This window comes from Thermobia domestica, chromosome 2 (assembly GCF_964235325.1).
Source record: "Thermobia domestica chromosome 2, izTheDome1.hap1.1, whole genome shotgun sequence".
Classification (NCBI taxonomy): Eukaryota; Metazoa; Arthropoda; class Insecta; order Zygentoma; family Lepismatidae; genus Thermobia; species Thermobia domestica.
The window spans coordinates 267,050,450-267,076,344 of record NC_137455.1 but is presented as its reverse complement, the minus strand read 5'-3'; the positions used below and the strand labels follow the sequence as shown (position 1 = coordinate 267,076,344).

Sequence of the window (25,895 nt, the reverse complement as noted above, 5' to 3'; positions counted from 1 at the left end):
ATTTCTGCCACTTTGGTTTAAGTAGAGAGATTATAGTGAAGAAGAATATATTTTTGGAACGCCTAATTGATTACTGAAAACTGCTTCTCGCTATCTATGTATTACAGTTTGTATTCTATAGCAATCAATGTTAAAACCGGAAGTGATTGATTTCTCTCGCTTCCAGTTTGAACAAAGGGTTGAGAGAGAAGATAGTAATTACGTTTAGAACGCTTAATCGATTCCAAAAAACTGCTACTAGCTACCCGTTATCATTTTTGCTCCATATATATCTATTTTGAAACCGAAAGTTGTTATGGAATTCAAACACATTAGGTCTCTATCCTTAACTCCCTATTGAAACTTTAAGTACTTGAATTCCACAACAACTTCTGGTTTCATATTTGAAATTTGAAAGATCAGTGTGAAGTTTGCGCACCCAATTTTATTTTGTAAATAATTTAATATTTTTCGAAATAAACTATTTTCTCTTCAAACTAATCAACAAGAAACGGAAAACAAACGATTGACTTGAGTTTTGAATCGAAATTTAAAAGTAAAGTAAAATAAGCGATGTAAAGTTGACCACCAAATGTATCCTGTAAATATCTCCTTTGGATTTTCGAAACAAGTTTCTTTTTTTTCTTTCTTCAAAACAACCAAACCAAATCACCTTCATCAACTTTATTTCGTAAATATATCCTTATGCTTTTCGAAACGAACTACATTTCTTTAAAATAATCAACAATAAACCCATACCAAACGATTGATTTCGGTCTTTAATCAAAATTTATAAGTAAAGGGCTGAATTTGGCCCCTCACTCAATTTGGCAGATATATATTCAATCTTGTTGTTATTTTATTTTATTTTATTTTATTTTACAGTAATGCAATGTGTACACGAAATGGGGAAACAAATTTCCCTGGGAATGAAGGAATTCTTTCTTTGACGAGCTATGGAAATTACATGACGTTGGGGTAAGAAATCCCCTTCACCCCCCTCCATTGATTAAATCAGTAAAACATACTTACATCAAGAATTTGTCTATTTCGTTTGCACAATTCCTTTTGTCGTTCTCCTAAATATGACAAGTGACCACAATAATCCGATTGGACGACTCCAAAGTCATTCTGTTTCGAGTTCACGTTCACCACGTCCTCGTAGTTTTGTTGAAGTCCTAGGTACCTGCAATGAAAATTGTATAAATGTATTACGTATAAAGCGCCTAAGACTCTGGAATAGTCAAGATATAAAGTAAGCAGAGTAAAATATAGAGGAGAGTTGTATTGGTCAGGACACTCTTTGTTAGTTAACTAAATGGGGAAACAAATGGGGAAACACGTATGAGTTAACTACTAACAGATATAACAAGTATTTCAAAAATTACAATTACAAATATTACAAATTTATATATTTTTGATATAAAATCTATATAGCCTTAGAATCGATAATCATTCTTGTTTACAATCTAAATTGCGCTCGATTATTATTATTTTAATTAGCAAAATGCAAATGTTTTAGCCTGGGGTAGTCCTAATGTCTAATTTATATACAGTTATAGATGGTAATTACTAGGGCAACCAACTTTATGCCTTATACAGCTGTATATTATGCTTTATTTTCCCTTAGATTATGATTTATTATGCTTTTTCCTAAATTATGCCTTAATATGTTCCCTGAATTATACTTCATTTTAAGCATTTCTATTAAAAACTATTATAATATATCAAACTATGAAACTATTAATATGAAACTATATGAAACTATTAATTTTTCCCACTAAAATTACATCAATAGATACTACATTTTGTGTAGTTTTCTTTAAGCGATGTTTCGAAGAAGAAGCATGTAGCTAGCTGCACAGTAGACTTCTCATATTTAATGAATTCAGAACAAAGAGTACAAAGTAGATAACCGCCTTATACTTTGAACTGGTTAGTTGTGAATTCTCTTATTCCCTGAGATTGCATAAACTCTTAATTTTGGCATCTTGGAGAAAACAAAACCAAAAAAAAAAAAAAAAATCCTTCTGAGCGGAAGGTGCGAAGAGAGGAGGAATTCGAACTTTCCATTGTTACGCGTAAAGGCAATTGGTAGTTGATATCCATTGTTTGCGGCATTGATAACATATTTTGTTGATCATTTTTCCTTTGCCACCATATATATTAACATATTTTTCTTTAATGTACACATATACAGGTTCTGGAATAAAAAGCATAAAGCATTATGTTTTATGCTTTATTTCTGTAAATTATGCTTTATTATGCTTATAAAATTAGCAAATTTTGATATGTAAAGTATCAAAATCAGATATGGTATCAACCATAGGTGAAAAATTCCATTATGCTTTTACTGCTTTTTATACTTTATGGTTGCCCAAGTAATTACAAAAGTTTGTCAGTGTTTCATAGCATAACCACACGGAATGAAAAGAAAAAAAGAAAGAAAGAAAAAGAAAGAAAGAAAAAGAAAGAAAACCCACGAAGTTAACCTTCCTCTTAGCTGGTATCTAGTAGTTCCAGATTCAGTCGCTAGATGGCAGGTTCTGCAACAGCGATACAAAGTAAATGGAGATTGTACGAGTAATGACAGCAACAATCTTTGTCATCCTAATCGTGTGTTAAAGCTTTTCCATTGACCATTCCATTCCATTCGGTTGGAGAATAGGTTCCACTACTTCCGCAACTTACATTTACTATGAAATGATTGAATGCAATCAGCAATTCACAATTCACTGCTGTGTGAATGGGTAAATTTTATGTAATTCTTTCCCACAGCATCTAGATATTTCGGGCAGTTCTTTTCCATATTATTCCACAGACTGTCTTGTTTTCGTCACACCACCTTGTATGAGAGCGTGTCCTAAGCAACAGGAACTGCAGGACCCACTCATTTTGAAGTGATATATATGAGGGGGGTCTGTGTGTGTGTGTGTGTGTTAATGAAATTGAGGTAACAAAATAATATTTGTCTGTTGATGTTACAATGTAACAGGGAAAATCGTAGTTATCTCAAAAATAAAATTTCGAAATGTTTCCAAACATTAAAGAAATTTTAGAATAAGTATCTATGCAGAGCCAAGGCAAGCACTGTGTAGGAGACTTGGTTTTTTTATTTGCCTTAGGTTGGATGTTTACCGGAGCCCAATAGATGTATTTATACTGTCCAGGAACATTACGTATTGTAAATTAAAGGGAATCTGATTTTGTTTCATTCTCAAGTTAGAAAATATTTTGAGTCGAAAATTAGACTTCATGTTATCTGTTTCAGGGAGCAATGAAACACTTCAGTGGAAATACTGCCGTAACTAACATGATACGGGTATGGTTAATCACTGTGCTAACGTAAAAATTGCATGGAAAAATAGGTCAGTTATCAAAATTTTATTACGGTGCGTATTTTGTGCAGTGATGGAACGAGTCACCAAGTTCATGACGCATGACTCGGAAGACCTGAAAGTAGTCAGACCTGGAGACACGGACAGACCTGTTACCCGGTATGACCCGGAGACGATGAAACATCGTCATACATGTATATTGAGAGTACGTATAAGGCTACTAATGCAATTTTAACAAACACGATTCCCGTTTCTCTCTTTTTCTCTTCTCACTAAATTGATAATTTTCTTTTTCTCTTGTGCATGACTGTGTATGTATCAAAGCATTGCACTGAAAATACAGAAATGAAAAGCTGCATCTTTTACTCTTGAGGAAATGTCAAAGTTTAAATGATTGAACCTGTAAAATTTCTCATGTAAAATATAATATATACTGTTGAGTTCAAATAGTGTTATGTTAAATGTTTTATGTGGCCTGTGTTGAAAACCAATGTATTAGTTTTCAGTATGGGAAGACGAATGAACATTAAATTTGAAATATTCAAGACATGGTATCTTAATTAAGATCATGATGAAGAAATGTCACACCAGAAATCAAACACGTAAGTTATCGAGCTTGAGTGGTAAAAATCATTAGTGCATTATAAAATGATGCAGGAATGCTGTAGACTTGATTATCTACTTACAGGCCAACTGGTTTATCTGGGTTGCCTTATCTGTCCGATCTACCGGGTCTGGTCGGGCCAGATCGGGTCTGAAAAGTGATATCCAGACCCGGATAACTAGACACAAGTTGTGACCGAAGTGACCCAGGTGACCCGCGACATCACTGATTTTGCAATCCACGGATATTTTGTAACCATATTTCGAGAAATGTCAGCAATCATTTAGTGACCTACAAATTTTCTCACGTTTCTCTTGGGTTTCCCAGACCTTAATTAAAAATAATTACATTATGCAATTTGCAAATTCTATTCCTTGGAGGTTTCGGTGGCTCAGTGGTAGAGTATTCACCTCTGGTGCGTGGGGTCCCTGGTTCGATCTCAGTTCGCGCCATGTAGTCTTTGTGATGGACAAACAGTTTGCTTGTGGGTTTTCTCAAAGTTCTCCCGTTTCCTTCCACTTTCTTTATTTCACCATTTTCATTCATTTTTCATCACCGTTTCCCTTAGTCTACACGGCATATCGTGGGACGTAAAATTGAAAGATTGTCTACTCCATAGAGCATCTCCATATTTTAATTTATTAACAACTTTGAATTAACCTTCTGCAAATGTGATTCTTTATGGCTACGTGGCTAATACGTGATCTGGAACTCAATTCTTATTACGGGTGCTTACCTTAGATACAAGCCCAAGCAATGGTTATAATTTTCTTCCCCGCTGTCGACAAATAATATTTTTTTTTTTAAATAAAAATACTCACCAATTTCCGTATTGATATTATTATTATCATTATTAAAGTTGGATGTTTCTACATTTTCGTGCCGCGATGAAGATGTTTTAAAGATAGTATAAATTTTTCTGGCTGGAAATTATTCAAATCGGGAAAAAAGCTTAAGGCATGAAGCGCCTATTTTGTAAAATACCTCAATATAATTTTTCTAATTTTACCATTCTTGAGTATGTAATTTATTTGAAGAAATACATTAAATGTAAGATATTAAACAAGATAAGCATCACTTAGTCAAAGATACCTATCATCAGATTTTCTGTTCCATATTGAGCAGGCGGGGGAAGGGAGAAAAGTGGATATGTACTGCGGTGTTGCATCCTCGCCGCCAGGGAACTTTTACCAACCGCGTTTTGCAGCTGCTTAAACAGCCGCAGGGTGTTGCAGAGGAGCTTTCTTCTTTCCACTGCCATGCGTTTATAGTTCATAATCAATCTTCAGGGTAGAATAAAAAATGACTAGCTCTTTTGAAGCTTATATCTTTATTAACAATTTCCCCCCAATAGCTTTATTAGTAAGAAGTAATAGTGAACATTTGAGAAGTAGGTAAGAATACGAAATGTTTAATCAGTCCAAAACATTTTCGAATAGGATAGCTTAGTATATCAAACTTAACACTGGCCTAGAAAATGTATAAATTATGTAAAAATTATAAGTGACGAATCTTGCTTGCTATAACCTGGGATCTTCTTAGTTTGGTTGTTCTTAATTATTTAAAAATTATTAGGATCACTCAGTGAGACATAAGATTATGTTGTTAGTCCGTTTGTTACTCCGCAAGGTAACTCTTGAGTGGATGAAAACTTTGTAATTTTTTTTTTTTCAGTAGATAGCTAGAGTGATTAGGCTACCTCAGTCGAGTTTCTTAATAGAGTCAGTGTTGAATTCAGACTTTTGTACAAGAGGGGGAGGCAATAAAAATTTACGGGATATATTAAAAGAAAACACTTCTGAATTGGTCCAGAAAGGACATTCTAAGTTTCTAACTGAAATTTCTCCGAAGAATTTCCTTAGTCCCACCAGGCGAATGCCAGATAAAAAGTACACAGAACACAGAAACCTTTCTTTAAAAGCTAGTGTGGAAAACCCTCACATTACACCTACTGTACATATGACAGACTCTCTTTTTCGAGTTTTTGCCGTCCTATCTTGCTCCGAACAGTGGAAGAAGGCTTCTAAAACAGCATGTCTCGCAACATACGCAATGCATATGTAAAGAATGAAATAGGAAGATGAAGGCTAATTTGAACCTTGTTCGAGGCTGTTTTATTTTGTTTACTGAGTCCTTACTATAATGCTTCATTTCCCAACCTTTTTATATCTGGTTGGTTGCAATAACCAACATATTGTAATTTTCCCCTAACTAACGTTGTAAAGTGTTTGTCTGCGTCTGTATCTAATTTCCAAGTTTTTATTTAACTTGGACTTTATTCGAGAACGCGGTTTGTTAATTAGAACAATTAGCTTGGACAAAAGAAGAAACTAATTTTCTTTAAAAAGCAAAAATCTTTACTTTTAAGACTATTTTATTTAAGTAAAAATTAAACAGAAAAAATAAGCAAATATTTCAATGCATGTGTATAGATATTCTAGGTGGCTCAGCCCCCTTGAACATGCCTAAATTCAACACTGGAGTCAATTCATTAACGGATTAATGGTTAACAGCACTTTAACGGTGGTTATCTATATAGACCATATCCCATACATGTAACTAAATAGCTAGAGTGATTTTCTCGCCAAATTTGTTAATGGACTCAATGAGTTAACGGGTAACTAGATAACGGAGTTTTACGGTTTCTATCTATAGCTCATATTTCATACACATAAGCGAAGTTTTGAATTCTGTTTCCTGCAACTTATAGCTAAAACGATTATCTCTAACCAGTTCGTTAACGGAGCCAATCCGTTAAAGGATTAACGTTAACAGCTACTATAACGGCGGCTATCTAAACTATATCTATGTAAGCGAAATCGTTAATTTTGTTTTTTGGAATATATAGCTAGAACGATTATCTCGGCCGAGTTCGTTATGGGCTCAATCCGTTACAGATTAACGGATAACGACGACTTTATCAGTGCTTATCTGTAGCCCAAATCGCATATATGTAAACGAAACTTTGAATTCTCTTTTCTGCAAAGGATAGTTGGAGCGATTATGCCGACCGAGTTCGCTAATGTGGTCAATCCATTAAAGTATTAACAGATAACGGTGACTTGAACAGCAGCTGTCCATATTTTTTTCTATCCCATATCCCATACATCTCAGTGAATTCTTGGATCGAAAGATCCAATATATTTCAATCAAAAATTTTCTTGAAGCCTTATATCTAGAAAACTACATAGAGTGTAGCCACATCGAAAGTCAATATGATGTGCTTATTTCGTAATAAATACGATAACTCGACTTAGAGTCTGTTCCCTGATTCAAAAATTAGTTATTGGGCAAGATCGCAATATTTTGTTTCATTTTTTTTTTTTTTTTTTTTGTTCATTCCAAAAATTCTTCTAGGCCGAGATCGTTAATGGAGTCAATCCGTTAACGAATTAATTTTAACGGTGGCTATCTATATCATACATTCCATACATGTAAACTAATTTGTGAATTCTGTCTTTGTAACAGATAGCTAAAGCAATTTTTTTAGCCGAGTTCATTAATGGAGTAAATCCATTAACATCGTAACAGATGGCGATGACTTTAACTGTGGCTATTTACAACCCATATCCGACATAAAATTTTTAATTCTTTTTGTGTGTTTGTTTGCAGCAGACAGATAGACCCTAGACTGATTATCTTGACCGGATTCCCTTCTGCAGTCAATCCGTTAATATATTGATTGGAAATGGCGACTTCAACGGTGGTTATCTATAGTTCATGTCCCAGACTTGTAAGTGATTATTTAATTCCGTTTTTTGCAATTATATAGCTACAGCAATTACCTTTATCGAGTTCGTTGATGGAGTCAATCTGTTAACAGATAACGATGATGTTAACGGCGGCTATCTGTATCCCATATCCTGTGCATGTTAGCAAATTTTTAGTTCTGTTATTTTGCAGCATATAACTACAGTGATTATCTCCATCAAGTTCGTTAATGAAGTGAATCGTTTAACTCATTAACTGGTAACTGATTCTCTCTACTATCTTTACCAGAATTCATTATTAATTAAATTATTTTACATAGAAGGCGTACAGCAATAGTACGGCTCTAACAAAATTGTAGTGGATATTAGGCTTAGGTGTCACGTTTGAAGCTTGGATCAATACCAATTGTGACATTTTTTACACCCCTATCGTGACCTACCATGATACACTACCAGTTACTTCCCAGCGGGAGCTCATGTAGTTCGGATTCCACGTTAATCATTAGGTCCCTGTCGCATATAGCCTCGCTGCTGAAAGGGACGTTAAACTCAAAATCAACTCAACTACACGTCATCCACATTAGCCTTACCTTGGTACGTACGACGTATAGCCTTCGCACCACATTTACGTTAAATTAATCCACAACATTGATTAAAATTTAGTGCACAGCGTCGAATATAGTTTACCATTAACAATGAACTCCAGTGATTTCAAATGCTCTACCCAGGCTTTTTTTTTTTTTTTTAAATAAAAAGTACTGGCCAAGACACGAAACCTTCGTTCCAACTTCTTAAACTAAAGCACGTTGTGCTGCACCTATTACTGAAACATTTATTTATAAAATACGAACAAAATTATATTTTCGGAAAATTTCATTGAAAGAAAGTCCGAAAGTAAATTACCCGTTATGCACTTTTTCATGAAAAATGACATAGCGTCTATGTCAAACGTATATTAGGATTATTAATGAAATATTTATCTATGAGATATCAACAAAATTTCATCAGTTGTATTTGAGGAAATTCTTTAAAAATAAAAAGTAAAGTATCCCTTGTAGGTATTTCAGCGAGAAGCGATTTACGCAATATTATAGGGTTATTAATGAAATATGAAAAAGTCGCCTGAGTTATTTTTGAGAAAATCGTTCGAAAAATCTCACCGTCAAGACCTCTGACCTTGTGGATTTTTGTCAGGACAAATGAGTTCTTCTACATGATCAGGTTATTAATAAAAAAAAATACGCGCCCTTAAACAAAATCGCGCCCTCACCACTAGTCTACTAGCATGTTTCCTTTTGATGCACATGGTCCTGGGTTTGATTCCCGGTGGAAGAGCAGAAATACTAATTTCATAGTCATTCACTTTCCTTAATTACCCGTGTCCTTTAGATTAAATGTTGACTTCATTTTATGAACAAAATAGCATGATCCATTTTTGAGGAAATCGCCTGAAAACAAATTACTCCAAGAATAAAATACCCCTTCTGAATTTCTTGAACAAATGAGTAATGCCACAAACTCTTTCACTGCCACCTTGATTTCAGTACCCCAACCTAATGTGCCACCTTCACTTTTGCAACATCTAGCCTTTTGCAACAAACTAGCTACATCTACCAAGCACACTACAGAAAATTACTCTTTTTTCGTAGTCATTTCTCCTCTGTTTCTGGCCTTTAGTCTTTTTGCAGAAGAAGCGAGGTAATCTTTTCTGACATGGTCCCTTAATATTTAAACCATGCTCTTTTATTCCCATCTTTAATTTTTTAAACAATTTAGACTATTTATGTATTTGACCTTTTACAAAATACATAATATACATAGAAACTACTCTACTATAAACAAAACTACATATACAGACATATTTTTTAACTTTATATTTGTTTTACATATACGGTTTCATTTTCCTGTTCAGTTATTTTTTCTTCATTTTCGTTGATCTTCATGTGTCTCTATCCAGAGGTTAAAATGGATCTGAAAAGGTAGGAGGACGGTAGGTAGCGGCATGACGTTACGTCGTTCCTCTGCCTATCTTCGCCCATTGTAACTTTTTACGAACTGGGGTGACGCCGTACATATTTTTTGGAGGTGCAGGGACGGTGTCCACCGCGTTTCCCCTCACTTTTTCTCCTGTCTCTATCTACTACCATCATACGACATACATTTAACATAAACATATGGCAAATATGTTACAGTTTTGAATATTTTTCAGAACTTTTCTGTTAGTTATTCTGGAATATTAATGAATTCTGGAATGATTACAAGAAAAAAATATTAGTTAAATCATTATTATCATTTTAAATATTGATCTTCATTGTAGGTGAAACATAAATTCTTTAAGATTATTCGAACAATCTGCAGCGATGTGTACTGTACTCTGATAAATTATAGCAATCTGTCGAAGTTAGAATGTAAAGTACACAGTAAAGGTGAAATCACATTTACAGATGTTCGTGAAGACCAAGTTTAACAAGTAACAAATATTTTAGGAGTCTACACATAGACAGAAAACTGAAAAAAATGACATAGTGCCAATCTTTATTCGCACAAATGGAATGAAATCTTTGAGTTTAACGTCTCACGATTATGCTCATTAGGCTAAAGGAGACGATGATTAAAGCAAGTGAATGGTGATGATGGAAGAATTGGTGGAATGAGAAAATGGGAGGAAACAGGAGTACCCCGGGAAAACCCACGGCCACGATATTATCCATCATAAACTTACTTAGCCGGTAATCGAACCAAGGACCCCACACGCCAGAGGTAAGCGCTCTATCATTGAGGCACCGTGCTCTTTGTTTCGTGTATACTTTGGTTTCTTCTATAACATTTGTATGTGTGAGTGTGTGTTCAGCTACCTCTTGAAAACAATATAATGATGATCAATAAGTTTTTTTTAATCTGTTAACGAAATGTATTCGCAGAAGACAAGAGAGTTTAGTAGGTTAATTATAAAATATTTCTTCGAAGATCTCCGTATCAACTATATACGGCGTTTATTAAATAGTTTTACAGCCTACTTTAACTAACCAATTTCATAAACAAGATTCTCTTCCTTCATGATGAAGGCCCACCCGGCCACTCGGAACATTTTAAAACTACTGACAACATCAAATTACTGACATCTGACAGCTGCCCGAGATAACAACTATAATGCTTACTCTGTCGCTAAACTTTTTCGTATAGAATCATGCATCTTCAACTGGATGCTACTTTATGAATGAATCGTACCTTCGAGGGGGGTTCCTGCAGCAGAGGCGGGATTAAGTTAGTGGAAATACAAATGGAAATGTACTGTCTATGTTAACACTGTTAAATGTGGCGACAAACGGAGATTGGTCATATCCTCTCAAAGTGCGTTCGAAACCTTAAATAATAACACGCACATTTTTGTGCTTAACTCTTTCATTCTCTTTTCCAACTTCCTCGTGTCTCCAATAAGTAAGTTTAAAGTTATATTTACCTTTCCAGGAAATGTTCTTCATTGACTAGAATTCAGAATCCCTATTTACCCCCGAAGGTATATGTGACTAAATCTAAACCACTATTGATATTCATGGACAAGCACCCACACTGGGAATTAAACACAGAACCATGCGTGAAACAGGAAAATATACACGTTAGCCACTTGAACGCGAAGTGAAGACAAAATGTTAATTTTGAAATATTTATTAATTGTAAATTCAAGTGTGTTAGTGTTATTTTCTTTCATAACTGAATTTATGTATTTTAAAATAGACATGCTTGTTTTTCCTTCCTTCTACTCTTCTTTTAATTCACGAGATCAAGAATAATCTAATCGTGAGCCGGATAGAACCTTATTCAAGGAGACCGCGCCTGGGCCCCGTCACTGTCTTAGTTTAATATTCTGCATGCAACTACTATCTCTGGACATAGCCTCTGTAGATCATTGATTACAAATGTCTACTCACGAAAGGGTGAATCGAATGTTTATTTTATTAGCTATTTCCAGAATTCGTAGTGATTTACAATACATTATGCCTTCATTTCTGAAACTTTTCTCGGCGTGGGAGACCCGGGTTGGATTCCCGGCGGGAGCTCATGTGGTTCACTTCCAATATTAAGCTGTAAGTGCATGTCTCATAGAGCCTCGTAGCTGAAAGACACGCTAAACTGAAATCAACTGAAAAAATCAAACTTGTCTCAAGTGAGAACTACTTTTATTAGTCATAATGTTGTAAAGACCACAATACTGATGTCCACTGTTAATGCAAATTTATTATTTAAACAAAATCTTTTGAGCAAATGTTAATACCAGTATACTTAAAGTTTTAGGATTCCCTTAAGTTCGCTTAGTATTAATTAGTTCCTCTTCTTTTTGTTTCGTATTAATAGAAGAAAAGACATATTAGTTACTTTTAATTACTGAAGGCTATCAACTTTATTTTATAGAGTAGATTCGGTAAATAATCTCATAAAATATCATTCGTGGGAGAGAGAGAGAGAGAGATTACACTTGCTTATGTAATTCAGACTATGTTTCAGTTTCTAAGGAATAATGTGCGAAACTTACTTGATTTTCTCTATCTATCTTTCTATATTAATAATCAATGTAACAGGGCACATCGAGAAATACTTGTGGTCCATGGACTATAGTTTGAGAAACACTATATTATGCTATTTATTAAATATTATGTAAACGTCTGGATCAACTCAGAATTGTAACTACCACAAGATTGAGGAGGTCATCCAGCAAAGATACACTTAGCATTCAGAAACTCCTTTTACATCAGTAATGGAACGGATCACGAACATCATGACTGGTTTCTTGGAAAATCCTGAAACAATAGGATCCGTAACTCTCCTAAGTGACTCGGATAGACCTATGACCCGAACAGGTCCGATATGATTCGAAGACAATAAAATCTTGTCATACATATGTGAGGTATATGTGAGGAGGCTAATAATGTAATTCGAACAAGCATCTACCTCTACTCCCTCTTTATTAAGATAAAACAGTGGAAGTTTCAGGGCTTCACTGTTAGTACGTCCGTCAGTTACTCTTGTACAAAAGCGAAATTTTGAATTCTGTTTCTGGGAATAGATATCGAAAGCAATCATCTCGGTCTAATTCGTTAATGTAGTCAATCCGTCAACATCTTCACTGGTAACGGTGACTTCAATATATTTCATCGTTAAAACCCACGAGATCCCTTGATTCTACTCGTATGCAACTTGTATAATGGCAAAGTATTGTTGGTTGCCTATGATAAAAGTATATGCAGCTTTTGCTACTCCAAAAAGTTAATTAACTTTTAGTTTTATGTGATCCTCTTTACTATTTTTACTAGAGTTTATCTTCTACTGAATCTTATCAGTTTCTATCTTATGTGTGTGTCTGTATGTGTTAAAAACTACACTAAAAGATAACTGCAAGAACTATATGTATACGAACGTGAGAAACACAGAAAAGAAAAGCTGCATAATTTTCTTATAAGAGATGTCAAAGTTTTATGAGCAAGCCTGTAAAACTATTATATTTGAAATATTGAAAACATAATACCTTATTAAGAAATGTCGTATCAGGAATTGAAGACACAAATACTAGAGCTCGAATAACAGACTATTAATCAATTATAAAACTCTCTAGTAGTGCTATAGAGTTGATATTTTAGAGTTGATATTATATCAGTTACTTCCGGGTTACCGGTTCAGTCCTGGTCTGAGAAGCGAGAAACAGATCCAGGAGACCCTAATTGCCCAGGTAACCCGTGGCGTCAGTGTTCTACAGTATAAAACATTAAAGCTTTCTCTACTGAGAATTGAAGTAAAATGAAATCGGTTATGCCAGTTAAGTTAAAAGAGACTTGAGATAATTTTTGAAGGTGATTGTTTACGAAAAAGTTGGTGGAATGAGAGTGAGAGAGGACATAAAAGAATCTCAAGGAAATCCACACACATTATGATAATGTCCACCATATGTTTGCATAGTCTTGGTTCGAACCAGAGTCTCCTCACGGTGAAAATTTAGTGGTCCCGGAACTATATGTAATACAAAAGAAAGCTTACAATTAGAATAGAAGACAAGGATTAGTTAAAATGCTCTGCTGATAATTTTGAATAAAGACTACGACTTTGCCATATACTAACGGCTTCTGTAAAGCTAAGCTTATCATAGTTTAATATTCTTGAATTCACAGCCGTCAGACATTGAAAGCTCAACAGAAGGACCTACTTACCGATTTATTCCTCATTAGAGCTGCTACCATTTTCTAAAATTATCATGTTGTTTTCAATTCAGTTATGTCTATTCTACCCGTAATTAGTTCTATTTTAATCTTACGATTGCAAGTAGTGGAGCGCCCCCTTTGTGTTTAGGGACTTGCTGTATTTGTCTAAATCTAAATAACCTGTTATCGGTACCTGAGTTTGTACCTTAACATAGTGTTTTACTTCGGCCTAATCTAGTATTATAACTAATATAGTGAATACACATATGTTTACCTATAGGTCAACTTCGTATATAACGTAACAATATGCTGTTTGATGTCAGTCTCCAAATCGTAATCATAAACTTCAAAGAAAATCGGAAAAATGGAATTCAATACAACTGGGCCACCCAGACAATTCGAAAGACATGTTCTTCATCCGAAGTTCTGTGTGAGTCTAAATCAGCCTATTACAAAGAAGAACCATCAGAAAGACAATTTTGTGGTGATTATAGGGGAGTTTTATTACCAACAAAACAACATTAGATCCGGGATTCAATGTGTGAAATGAGAGATGTGGTTTCGAGAAAACTTTGAGTCACGGAAGTTGCACTGCCCCTCTTAGCACTCATCTGTATTTGTATTGGCAGCCGAGGCGGCAGCTCGGACGACTCACACGAAAACCTCCAAACCACGCTCCGGCCACAGCTCGTCACAGGTAGCAGACAGGCAATTCAGCTGTATGTGAGTGTTTGCGCAACATATTTATAATAATAGATAGCTCACCAGCGCATTTCTGAAAATACGCTGGAACTAAACAATTTTGGCCCAGTAAAAATTGCTGCAGTCGCCATCGCAGCAACTCGCCGCGGAAGAGACGCAACTTTCAAATTCGTGTGGGCACAGGAGTACACAAAGACGATACCGTATAAAAATCACATTGTATGGATAAATAGATTCCGCAACGAACTTAGCAATAGCTAAGAAAATATAGACTTATCATAATACCAATTATAAAAATAACCTCATAAACATTGAAATGCAATATATAAACGTTATATTGCGGATCTGGATAATACATGAAGAATTCAATCAACATAACTTCAAATCAAAATGAATATAATACAATCGAACTAATAAGCTCAATTCAGACTAATATATCGGTCATAGTGTCAACAATGTCCTTACGTAACATCCTACCATGCATTATGGTGTTTGACAATAGCCTTGAGGTAGAGACCTGCACAGGCCGAATGTTTCGGCCCGAGCCCGGCCCGGCCCGATAAGTTTTTCAAAATTCTTGGCCCAAGCCCTGCCCGGGCCCGATAAATTTTAAAAGTTTTTGGTCCGACCCCGGCCCGATAATTTTTTTAGAAATTAGCTCGAGCCCGAATCTTTCTCAAAATTTAGTACTAAATTTGACCTAACCTTCAGAAACATTTTCTAAACTCTGGTTCACAACCTGACGCTTGCCTCCCGAATGGTACCATTGCCTCCTAGAACTTTGCCTGTCATCGAGAGAACAAAAACTCCATTCCCTGTAACAAAAATCTAACTTAATTGATATTTAGCATAAAGTGAAGATGGCAATATTGTTTAGTGACAGGCAAAACATTCCCACCCCTTCTTGTTATATTTTGAGTTCAGTGAAGGTCAAGGTCAGAGCTTAATTTACCGCATAATGCCTGCAATCTTCTATAGTGAAAGTGGAGCCGCTAAGCAACACAAACTGTAAATAACTATTGCATTCTTTGTAACATTTTTCACGGACACACTTCTTCAACGTTTGGCTTTATTCCAATTATCGTTTAACGAAAGTCAATAATTATTAAAGAATTGCAATTGATGGGCCCCAGCCCGGCCCGACCTGAAGAGAAATCAGTGTCGGCCAGCCCAAGCCGGCCCGGCCCGGCCCAAAGAAATAACAGTGTCGGTCCGCCCAAGCCCGGCCCGGCCCAAAGAAATAACAGAGTCGGCCCGCCCAAGCCCGGCCCGTGCAGGTCTCTACCTTGAGGTAAGTACTGAATCTCGTAAGTATTCTTTTATTTCTGTAGACGTATTATGTAGTTATTAGTAGTCAATTGTAGTAATGTGTTCTGAAGATATCATAAGGTTTAGATTAGGTTAGATTCTGTTATTTGCTTATTAATATCCTGTATTTTTCTTTTCAGATGTTCCGTCGAGACTATATGTCGAGATGTTCTAAGCATCACCAGTTACTTCTCTTCATTACAGACAAGTCTATTTTATTTCATTTTCCCTTTATTATCGAAAACTTTATTATATAGTATTTATTTATCATTCATTATAATTACTTTTTGATTACAAATTCTCCTATAACCTTTTATTATATATATTAACTATTCATTAAAACAATTATTTATTTAATTATCATTACCACACTTTCCTTTTCAGAAACAAGTCTAGATTGATGCTGACCTTAGTATTTCTACTCGTCGAAAACAGGTGAACATACATCAACTTTACCTGTCATAAGAAATTGCCACTAAATTGGTATCTACATATTACTAACTGTCATAGAAGTATATATGCATTTTATTTTCCAAATTCAGTAATGAAATATCAATAGTTGATTTTTTTTTTAGTAAAGGAATGCTAGAAGATTTTTAATGAACCTCATAACCAACAAATCGTAATGACGATTACTTGCAGACATATTTACGTTATTCTTGTCGAATTTTTCTTTTGACATATAGTAAACACATAATATAAAGGTATTGTAAATAATTAACTGATAAAACTATCCAAGAAACTTAACTGGATCTTGTGCATTGTCAATCTGATGCAGTTGATAGCTTTTTATTCTCCTGGAATAGATTGTTTGTTTATTTATTTCTGTACTGTATATGAAAGAATATACTGTTAAGTAGCAATCTATTGTTGTTTGATTCCCCCCAACAGTGAGCACATAATCTTTCTATATATAAACGAAAGTGACTGTGTTCGTGACTCTTAATCCCTTGAACCACCCGACTGATCTCGATCAAATGAACATAGATGAGGTTCGGATCTAGGAGTGTTTTTATCATTTCACTTTGACGTTAGAACTTAGGGAATTGAAAAATGACCAATATTAGAGCCGAATCCACAGTTTTGGGGTCGCTGAGATGAACAGTGTCACTTCCGATGCCGTTTAAATCCAAGTTCAACCCTTTGTGTCCAAACTGAAACGTATTCTTCCCGTGCGAAGAACGAGTTTTCTGCTAGTCCTAAACATAACGCTCATACCACTTGCAATGTTCTTTTTCAGTCTTATTCTTAATTCTTACATCATACATATAGATGTTTACTTAAAAGTTTTGCGAGCACCAACAATGTTAAACAAAGGAAAGGCAAAATGTAAAAGTTGGGGTAACATAGGAATATATATATATATATATATATATATATATATATATATATATATATATATATATATATATATATATATATATATATATATATATATATATATATATACTTTTTTATCTGTTGAGGAACACAACACAAAACACAGAGAAAAGATTTCCATGAACAAACTATCTCTTCGCCCTTGCTTCTTGCTTCTCGACGGCTATAACCAGAAAGTGGTCATCTACGTTAAGACCGCCTCGTCCCACCCTCTGTTGTCCTTGTGGTCCAAATAGGCACAGATTTAGATGGCTTTTGCCTTACCCCTGCAAGTCATTCAAAGTCCAGACTCTCCATATTGACTCGGAAATATCCCTAGTTATCAAGCATGGGATCAGTGATAGAGGGGGAATCATATTTTCCTCTGTTCGTGGCCAACATCTCAGAAGATAAGTTAAGAAAAAAAGGACAAAACAACATGAAGAGGGAAATAGTGCAAGGGAGCCACACACAGAAAAAAGACGGAAGTAGAACTTCTTTCATTTAAGTACAAGTACACAAACTCAACAACAAGATTTCTTAAAGGAAGATTCGGAAGAAAAATTCAGCACGAGTAACAACGAACATTCACAATTACCATATGGTATTTCGAAATCAGCACCCAGTTTGAAGTGAAAATTATCTTCCTTTATAGATTTCCACACTACTCGAAGTTACAATGGAAAATTTTCTGTCTCCATCATTTTCTGTCCAATACAAAGTTGAATGTCATGAACATGATTTGAATAAGTTACTTACTGGTAGATTTGTTACGTTTGTTAGATATCATTACCTAAGTTAACTGTCATTATTAGGCAATGAGCATATTTTAAAGCAACAGAATAATGCGTTTAAGATATGTTCTAACATTTAGTGTTTGATGTGGAGGCAGAACGTCTTTTTCCACTTCTTCGTTTTCCATTTGTATAATATGAACGTCCCACGATCTCTACAAGACCTCACATTATTTGTTTATAGATAGTAATGAAATATCATCTAATTTTCCAAATTACCAAAATTTAACTCCTCTAGTTACCAAAGGAAGATATCCCTAACGATTGCATGCATAACAAGAGTTACTAATTCTCCGTACTAGCAAATAATGAAAGACTTGAGTTCAATTTTGGAATTTGGTGTATTGCCTTTCCTATTTTTTTTTTTAAAAAAATAGTACAATTTTTCATATCCATTTAATATCAGTACAATTTTTCACTTGAAAAGTATTGCTCATTAAGGGAAAGAAAGAGTAATGCAGTGTGTTTCGGTGCGATACTTCTCTACCTTTCTTTTCTCACATGTTAATGCTGCGGTGTTCAGTGCTCACCTCTGGCGCATGGGGTACCTGGTTCAACCTTAGCTCTCGCCAAGTTGGCTTTGTGGTAGACAAACACCATGTGCGTAAGTTTTTTCATGGTTCTTCGGTTTCTTCCCACTTTCACCATTCTACCATATTATCATCAATCTCATCAACAACGTCTCCCTTAGCCTGGGTGCAAAATTGTGGGACATTAAACTAAAAAGAAAGAACAAAAATGTCACATTTCTACAGGTATTTCTATTTGGCATTCATTTCCTTAATATGTGAGTTTACGGTTTCCATTAAAAGAATGATTAGATGTACAGCCCGTGGCCTTCAATTCGCTGTTTAAAGCGACTTTTTACGTATAGCTTTAAAGATAGAACGGTGCGAACATATCTGGACTCAGACACAAGTTGCACGTATACGTATACGGCAGGGTGACCAGAATTTTTACTTGCAAAAACGAGACGCATACAAATCGGCGACGGGGTTTAAATATCTGACTTCCAGTTTGCATTTTGGGACTCAGCAGTGTTTGTGTATTATAAAATACACAAGTAAGTGTGATAACACAGCGTTTGTAACTTAAGTAGTACTCAACTAAGTAACTAACTCCATGGCCTATGGAACCCGGAGGTTCAATGCCGCGTTCACAAAAGCTCTCCACTAGCTTCTATCCTTAGTTAACTGCATCCAGTTTCTACTTTGTATTCCTATCTCTGCGAGATCCATCTTAATATTGTCCTCCCATCCGCGCCTAGGTCTTCCTAATGGTCGTTTTCCGATTGGTCTTCCAGTCAAGACTTTGAAAGCGTTTCTACTTTCTTCCATTCTAGCTATATGGCCCACCCACCTAAGCCTCCTAGACTTGACGATCCTAACAATGTTGAGTAAACCATATAAATTATGTAGTTCCTCGTTATGAAGTTTCCGCCATTCCCCATTCCCGTTCCTCTTGGGTCCGAATATTCGTCTCAGGATCTTGTTCTCAAATACTTTCAGTCTATGTTCTTCCCTCAGAGTAAGCGACCATGTTTCGCAACCATACAGAACAACAGGCATGGTTATCGTTTTGTATATTTTAAGCTTCAGATTCCTCGACAGAAGTCGCGACGACAAAGTAGTACCCAATAATACTTTTAACTTCTAATAGACTACTTACCTCATTATTGAATATCCGTTATTCTCTACTAGATCATCTAGCGTAACTTTCAGTGATATTATTGGGATAAATGGATCTTTAAAATTTCTCTGTTTGTACGCAACAGTTTGTAGAAACTGGTACAAGACTGATCAAAATTAATCTTACTGATCAGCACAGCTTTCAAAGTATCTACAGACAGTTGGGTTTCTCATTTGTCCACAAAACATTCATGTGCGAAAATACACGTTCAGTTGGAGCATTAGTCCCGGATATACAGAGAAGGAACTCCAGAACTTTTAGGAGATTTTAGTACGGTACGTTAGTGGAATCTCCAGCACTTGTCTGGAGATACTCTATTTGAGTTCCACTTAGTCAATATTTCTGGTGTCAAGTGCTCTTTTAAATACACGCATTCGTTGTAAAGAGCAGTATGATCAATCTGAACGAAAGGATTAATTTCCTTAATAAAATCTACAGCTTTTTATATATCTTCCAAACATGGTACTACACCTTTAAGCGTGATCCAATTAAATTGCTTCAAAGTTTCAAGGTGTTTTATCCACTTACCTAAATATTCAATTGCAGTTTGATAGAAAGTATGAACATATTGGCGAAACTTAGCTGCTTCAAAAATAAAACCCTCCCTATCCAAATTCTCAAAAATTTTCCTCTCAGCTGCTGAAATGAAGCAATCTTGAGATTTTGAAGCTAATTTTTTTTCTTTAAATCATATAAAACAGAAATTATCTCAAAAACTGTAAATGTTTGACCTTGTAATTTTTTTTCTATTGCGGAATGGAAAGTTGGTGCCTGATTATGGATGAAGTAAAGCCATGCCTGGAACATTCAGAAGTTCCAGACATGGCTGAACCCAAAACTAAACATAAAAACAAAAATAACAAACACTTTATATCCGTATACATAACAATAATATTTATCAAAAAACTATTATTTGACTGGTCTAAAATTCAAAAATATAGTGCCAACTAGTTGTAGCAAACAAAAACATTTACGAGTATAAAAAGATAAATTTTATAAACCAAAAATCATTCTTTTGGAATCATTCAACAATCATTCATTCGGCTTCCACCATTTCAAATTCACTTCGTTCCATTCAAACCTTCGACATAAAGTCTCTGAGTAGCCGTCATCAGGACATTAAGTATAAACTCAAAAAAAAAAAAAAAAAAAAAAAAAAAAATCCCACTAATGTATGGTATAGTATAACAAGTCAAAATTATTTATTAGCAATTTACATGCTTTTATAGTTGTATGCTTCTTTCTTTTAGTACCGTGATATATGTGTGCATTTGGCTTATATATAATTGTTTCTTTTATTCTAAATATTAATTAATTACATTATGCATTTTTCTAATTTTTTTTTAGCTCCTCCGTGGCTGAGCGGTTAGCGTACTCGCCTTTGGCGTGGGAGACCCGGGTTCGATTCCCGGCGGGAGCTCATGTGGTTCGGATTCCACGTTAATCAATAGGTCCACGTCTCATATAGCCTCGCTGCTGAAAGGGACGTTAAACTAAAAATCAACTCAATCAACTCTAATTATTTTTATTCAATCTCTTTTATTCTACTATCTGTCACACCTAAATAAAATGTCATAAATCATTTAGGTAATAATCTCCATGTAACAAACAATACACTATAACTATAGACCCTAATCCCACTATACTACCCGTTCAATTATTGTGATATACTAATATTACACCGTTATAAATCAATTTTATATTTATTATTTTTTATATATGTTACTAGAGATTGAATTATGAAATATTTAATGTAAATTATATAAACCATTCTGAATTAACGATTGATCATGATACAAAAAATAACCACAATTCCCTTAGGTTTGACGTGAAAATGCAATATATGAAAATACAGAAAATTCTATCTCCCATTTTCTATTTTTCAATTGTATTATAACTATCTGTGTCTTTGCAACAAAAAGGCCGCAAAACATATTTCATGTCCTTACAGTCAATGATTCAAAAGTTTATTTTCAAAAGTTATCCCTTTTCTAACCCTTCTTACAAGATACATTTTTAAAATTCCTTGCTTAGTGAGCTTCTATTCCTTACTTCTATGGGTTACGAATAACTACCCGTACCAAACGTAATCATTTCTGTTGAGTGGTTCCGAAGAAATAGAGATTAGTGAGTCAGTTAGTTATGTATTAGTATATTTTTTAACAACATGAGCCACAATGGATATTTATGTTTCTGACATGTAATAAATTTATGGTGAAATAGAGGCATAAACTATCATTTTATCGTTATCTCTTCTGATGATGTCGCCTGGTTATACATTTAGCACACTACTTAAAGACGTCTCTAGTAGCTTTCGAGCAACTTATATGATTTCACACGACGCAGTACGAATATTTTCTGCAGAGTTACTACGAACTTAACGAAAATACACAGCAAGCAAAACTACTATCTTTTCTCACAGAATTACTTCTTATCTCAACTAAATATAATATTACTTGTTTGCAAAATCATTCTGAAAGTGATTTTCCACTTTAATAACAATAATAATAATAATAATAATAATAATAATAATAATAATAATAATAATAATAATAATAATAATAATAATATACAGCATTATTAATTTGATATTCACTCATCTGTACCGTGACGATTAAGAAAAAATAATAATGGAGAAGAAGCATGTTGAAACCAATTTTTAGACAATTAACACTCAAAAGGAATGGCACACACATTCCATTTGTTGAGTAGTCGATTACCTAGGAGATACAACAACTGGGACAGGACAGTTCTTTATGCATCACCTTAATAAGGTCTGAGAGGTCAAACAGGAAGAAAGTCCGCCTGATAGAACTGAGAAAGGATCTGAAACGCTAAAAATGTTTGGCTATTGAAGTCCACAACGAGATTTCTTAAGCACAACTCGAGCATTACTATTTTATTAATATTCCACTTTTCAAAATTATTGTTTTGCTGTTCTATTTATACAATTTATTTTCATAGTCCTCATTTGTATTAGCTGTGTCATTACAATACACATTATAAGAGTCAGATCACAAAGAATCACTGACAAATATGATGTTACAATGGTTTTGTATGCCAATATAACAGCAAGAACACGGTTGCTGTTAAAACCAAAATAATTGATGTTAATATAGCCATCAATTACTGTTTATTTTAATATCAAGCATATGTTTCATATTGTAGTCACGTTCGTTTAGCAATATATTATTAGAGTATATTTGCCAGTGGTTCGATGATTGTCTGAAAATCATGTATTGTATCAGTTACACCTTATTTTTTAAATCGTTGTATTTTTGGCAAAAAAAAAAGAGGAAATAGAACGTAATCATTTTAGTTATTATTACTATTTCACTCTTTCAAGAAAAAATAGTCAAACCAGTCACAAAGGTTGAGATTAAAATTTGATATTATTCTCCGTCCTTGTTTTAACAAGTATGGGATTAGTTTTTCATTTTACATCTTTAATACATTATACACCAATCACATGAAAGACCAATGACTGGGTTGCAGCACAATAATGCCATAAGCCTAGAATAAACAAACACTTCTTTGATTTTATTCACATATATATTTTTCTTATCTAATATCTGATTTATACTGAAACTATTTTCTTATTTAGGCCTATACAAATATAAGCTGGAGACTTATTATTCATCATAATAGGTTGTAATATAAATTCTGATGTAGAAGTTCCAAGTGGTTTTACGCCAGATTTTGCAATCGTAGGCCATAAAGACTGAGATCCTAATAGGAAACCCAGTACATAAACCCTAGTATACAGAAATAAAAATTCATTTTTTCTTTCTTTGTTTTAATGCAAAAGTTACCCATTATCGAAAAACAAACACAAAATTTTAGTTTCAGAACTATGCGTCTGTCTCATCCTGCAACAGAAAAACACGAGAGCATCCATTCTTCATTGTTCTTGCGAAAATCTTGTAGTACGTAGATTTGAAAGAAATAAACGACTCATAATCTATAATTAGGGTCTGCTTAACGTTAGTATTCAAAATGGAAAGAACATTGGAAAACTGTATACCTGATTTCTGCATATGAAAACACTGTATAAACAGGGGCGGGTGCAGGGGGATAGCAGTGAAAGAGTTGTGGATGTAATACGAGCAGGCTCTTTCTATCTCACAAACCGGAACGTCTCTCAGTATACATGGGAAACTTAATTCCCGCCCGCCTCTGCTACAAGAGTTCAGATCGTTAGGTTATTGGTGTTTGTAGAACAATGCGAAACAAAGCCCAGTAGACAGCCAACGAGCACCGAACCCATCCACACAAAACATTGGTGGAAAGGAAATTGGCCAGCTGGATGGGGAACAACATGGCTGCCTCTTAGATATTCATTCAACTGAGTCAAGTGAACATGGCAGCACAATGGGTCAAGGCCTTTTGCTTGATGGACCACACCGGACGTTCAATGATTAACCAACCGGAATATGATTCTTTTGCGCAACCGCTTTCCTTGCTTCTCTTTTTCATTCTTTTATTCTTCTCCAAACTTGATATTAAGGGGGGAGGGAAGGGATCTTGTTCTTTTTTAGTTTATCATACACAACAACCAACCACCATTATGTATTTTTGCTTGATATAGTGTCCAAACAAACGACTTTATTGTTTTCCTAATTTTTTTAATAGGCCTACTACACGCTGCTTGTGAAATGTGAAATTACCATTATTTTTTCGAATATCAAACACATATGATGTAATCATGGACAAGTTCTAGATTTATCTAACAGTATGAACCTTTCTAAATAGAAAAGTGTCAAGCTTTTTAAACCTGTTACTGTATATACACAATATGCTCGTATAAACATATCTATCCTATTAAAGATTTGCAATTTGCACCTGCTTTAAAGGAATTTCCATGTTCTCGTGAGAAGCGTGTGGTTTCAACATCGCACTTCGACACGATAATCGTGTTCAATAAGTACTGAAAGTTGTCTATCTCAGTAAGAAGTTATTTTACTTACCAGTAAATATTTAGCCAATTCGTAAAACTCGTGTTTGAAACAAAATATGGACCTTGTCAGCAAGATAAATTCACAGTTGACAACCAATTTGTAACATTCTTCTCAAAGCAGTACTTGAATTTATTAGATGCCTGTTGGCCTTCAGTTTAAAATGGGAATTTCTTCATAATACAATAACAGTAAATTCAAAACTATTCTTATTCATAGAAGTATTTTGAAAAAAATCTGAGAATCTTTAGAAAACCCTAATAAGAACTTTTAAATACGAGTTTCATAATGTGAAAAGAATTATACATTTAAATTAAATTAGCCTCCTTTTGTTTTAAGAGGTTATACCTTTTTATAAACAATGTTGTAATAAAAACAGCTGCTGAGATGAAACCGATACAATCTTGTTAACGTCCCTAACATTTGAAGCATGGCTATATGATATTATTTATTTGGAGTGTATTCTTTATTTATACTACTGCTTAATCTTTACTTATATATATATTACTGCTATTTTAATCTATGTTAAAAAAAAACTAGTTGTTAAATATAGAGTAACTGTCACTTACTCTTCAATTTGGAATTCAGTTCTTTCTGAAAAATGTCAGAGGAAGATTGGCTACCGGATGTCCCTCTCTGTGTACTTGACATCTAATATTGCACATGAGACCTAGATGAGGCGAAAAATAAAGTTTTTTTTTTTTTTTTTTTTTTGTCATCTCGTTAATCTTTGTTCAACTGTCCTGCAGTCTCGATTCTCGGAAAGCACTTCTCAGCTCATTTTGTAAATTTATGTTTAAAATTTATGCCTTTTTTTGGTCTTAATTTCATCTAGAAGACAACAGAATCCTTCCGCGTAACTAAAGATCCATGAAGTGTGTGAAATAACACCATTTAAATCATATTTATTATTGGAGGATGCGTATCGTTAAACATTAATAAATGCTCTTCATTATATGTTTACAATCACTTAATCAATTCATAGCTTTTCTAGTATGAAGCATAGAAAGACAAAAGCCATTATGATTGGAACAAGGGCCGGATTTAGGGGGGTGCACCGGTGCACGTGTACAATCTCCCCCTCCTCGTTGTAAATATACAATATCTAAAATGAGAAGCCAGCAAGGAAAATAGCAACACTTTCCGAAACTTTCTGCCATCATGTTTCCATTTGGGGCTCAAAAGAAAGCATAGCTTTGCAACGAAAAAAAAAAAAAAAAATTGAGTCGATTTTCTAAAAATAGAAGGAAAAGGATTCACCAAACAAAA

General features: G+C 34.5%; 1 protein-coding gene across 1 annotated transcript in view; it reads right to left on the bottom strand.

The window, feature by feature from the left end:
• Positions 1-25,895, bottom strand: part of LOC145678482 (protein Wnt-4-like) — a 383,056-nt gene that overhangs the window by 134,132 nt on the left and 223,029 nt on the right. Inside the window, exon 2 of the mRNA XM_081748665.1 lies at positions 1,012-1,165. Coding sequence (XP_081604791.1) covers positions 1,012-1,165 — 154 coding nt within the window. The remainder of the gene's footprint in view (positions 1-1,011; positions 1,166-25,895) is intronic.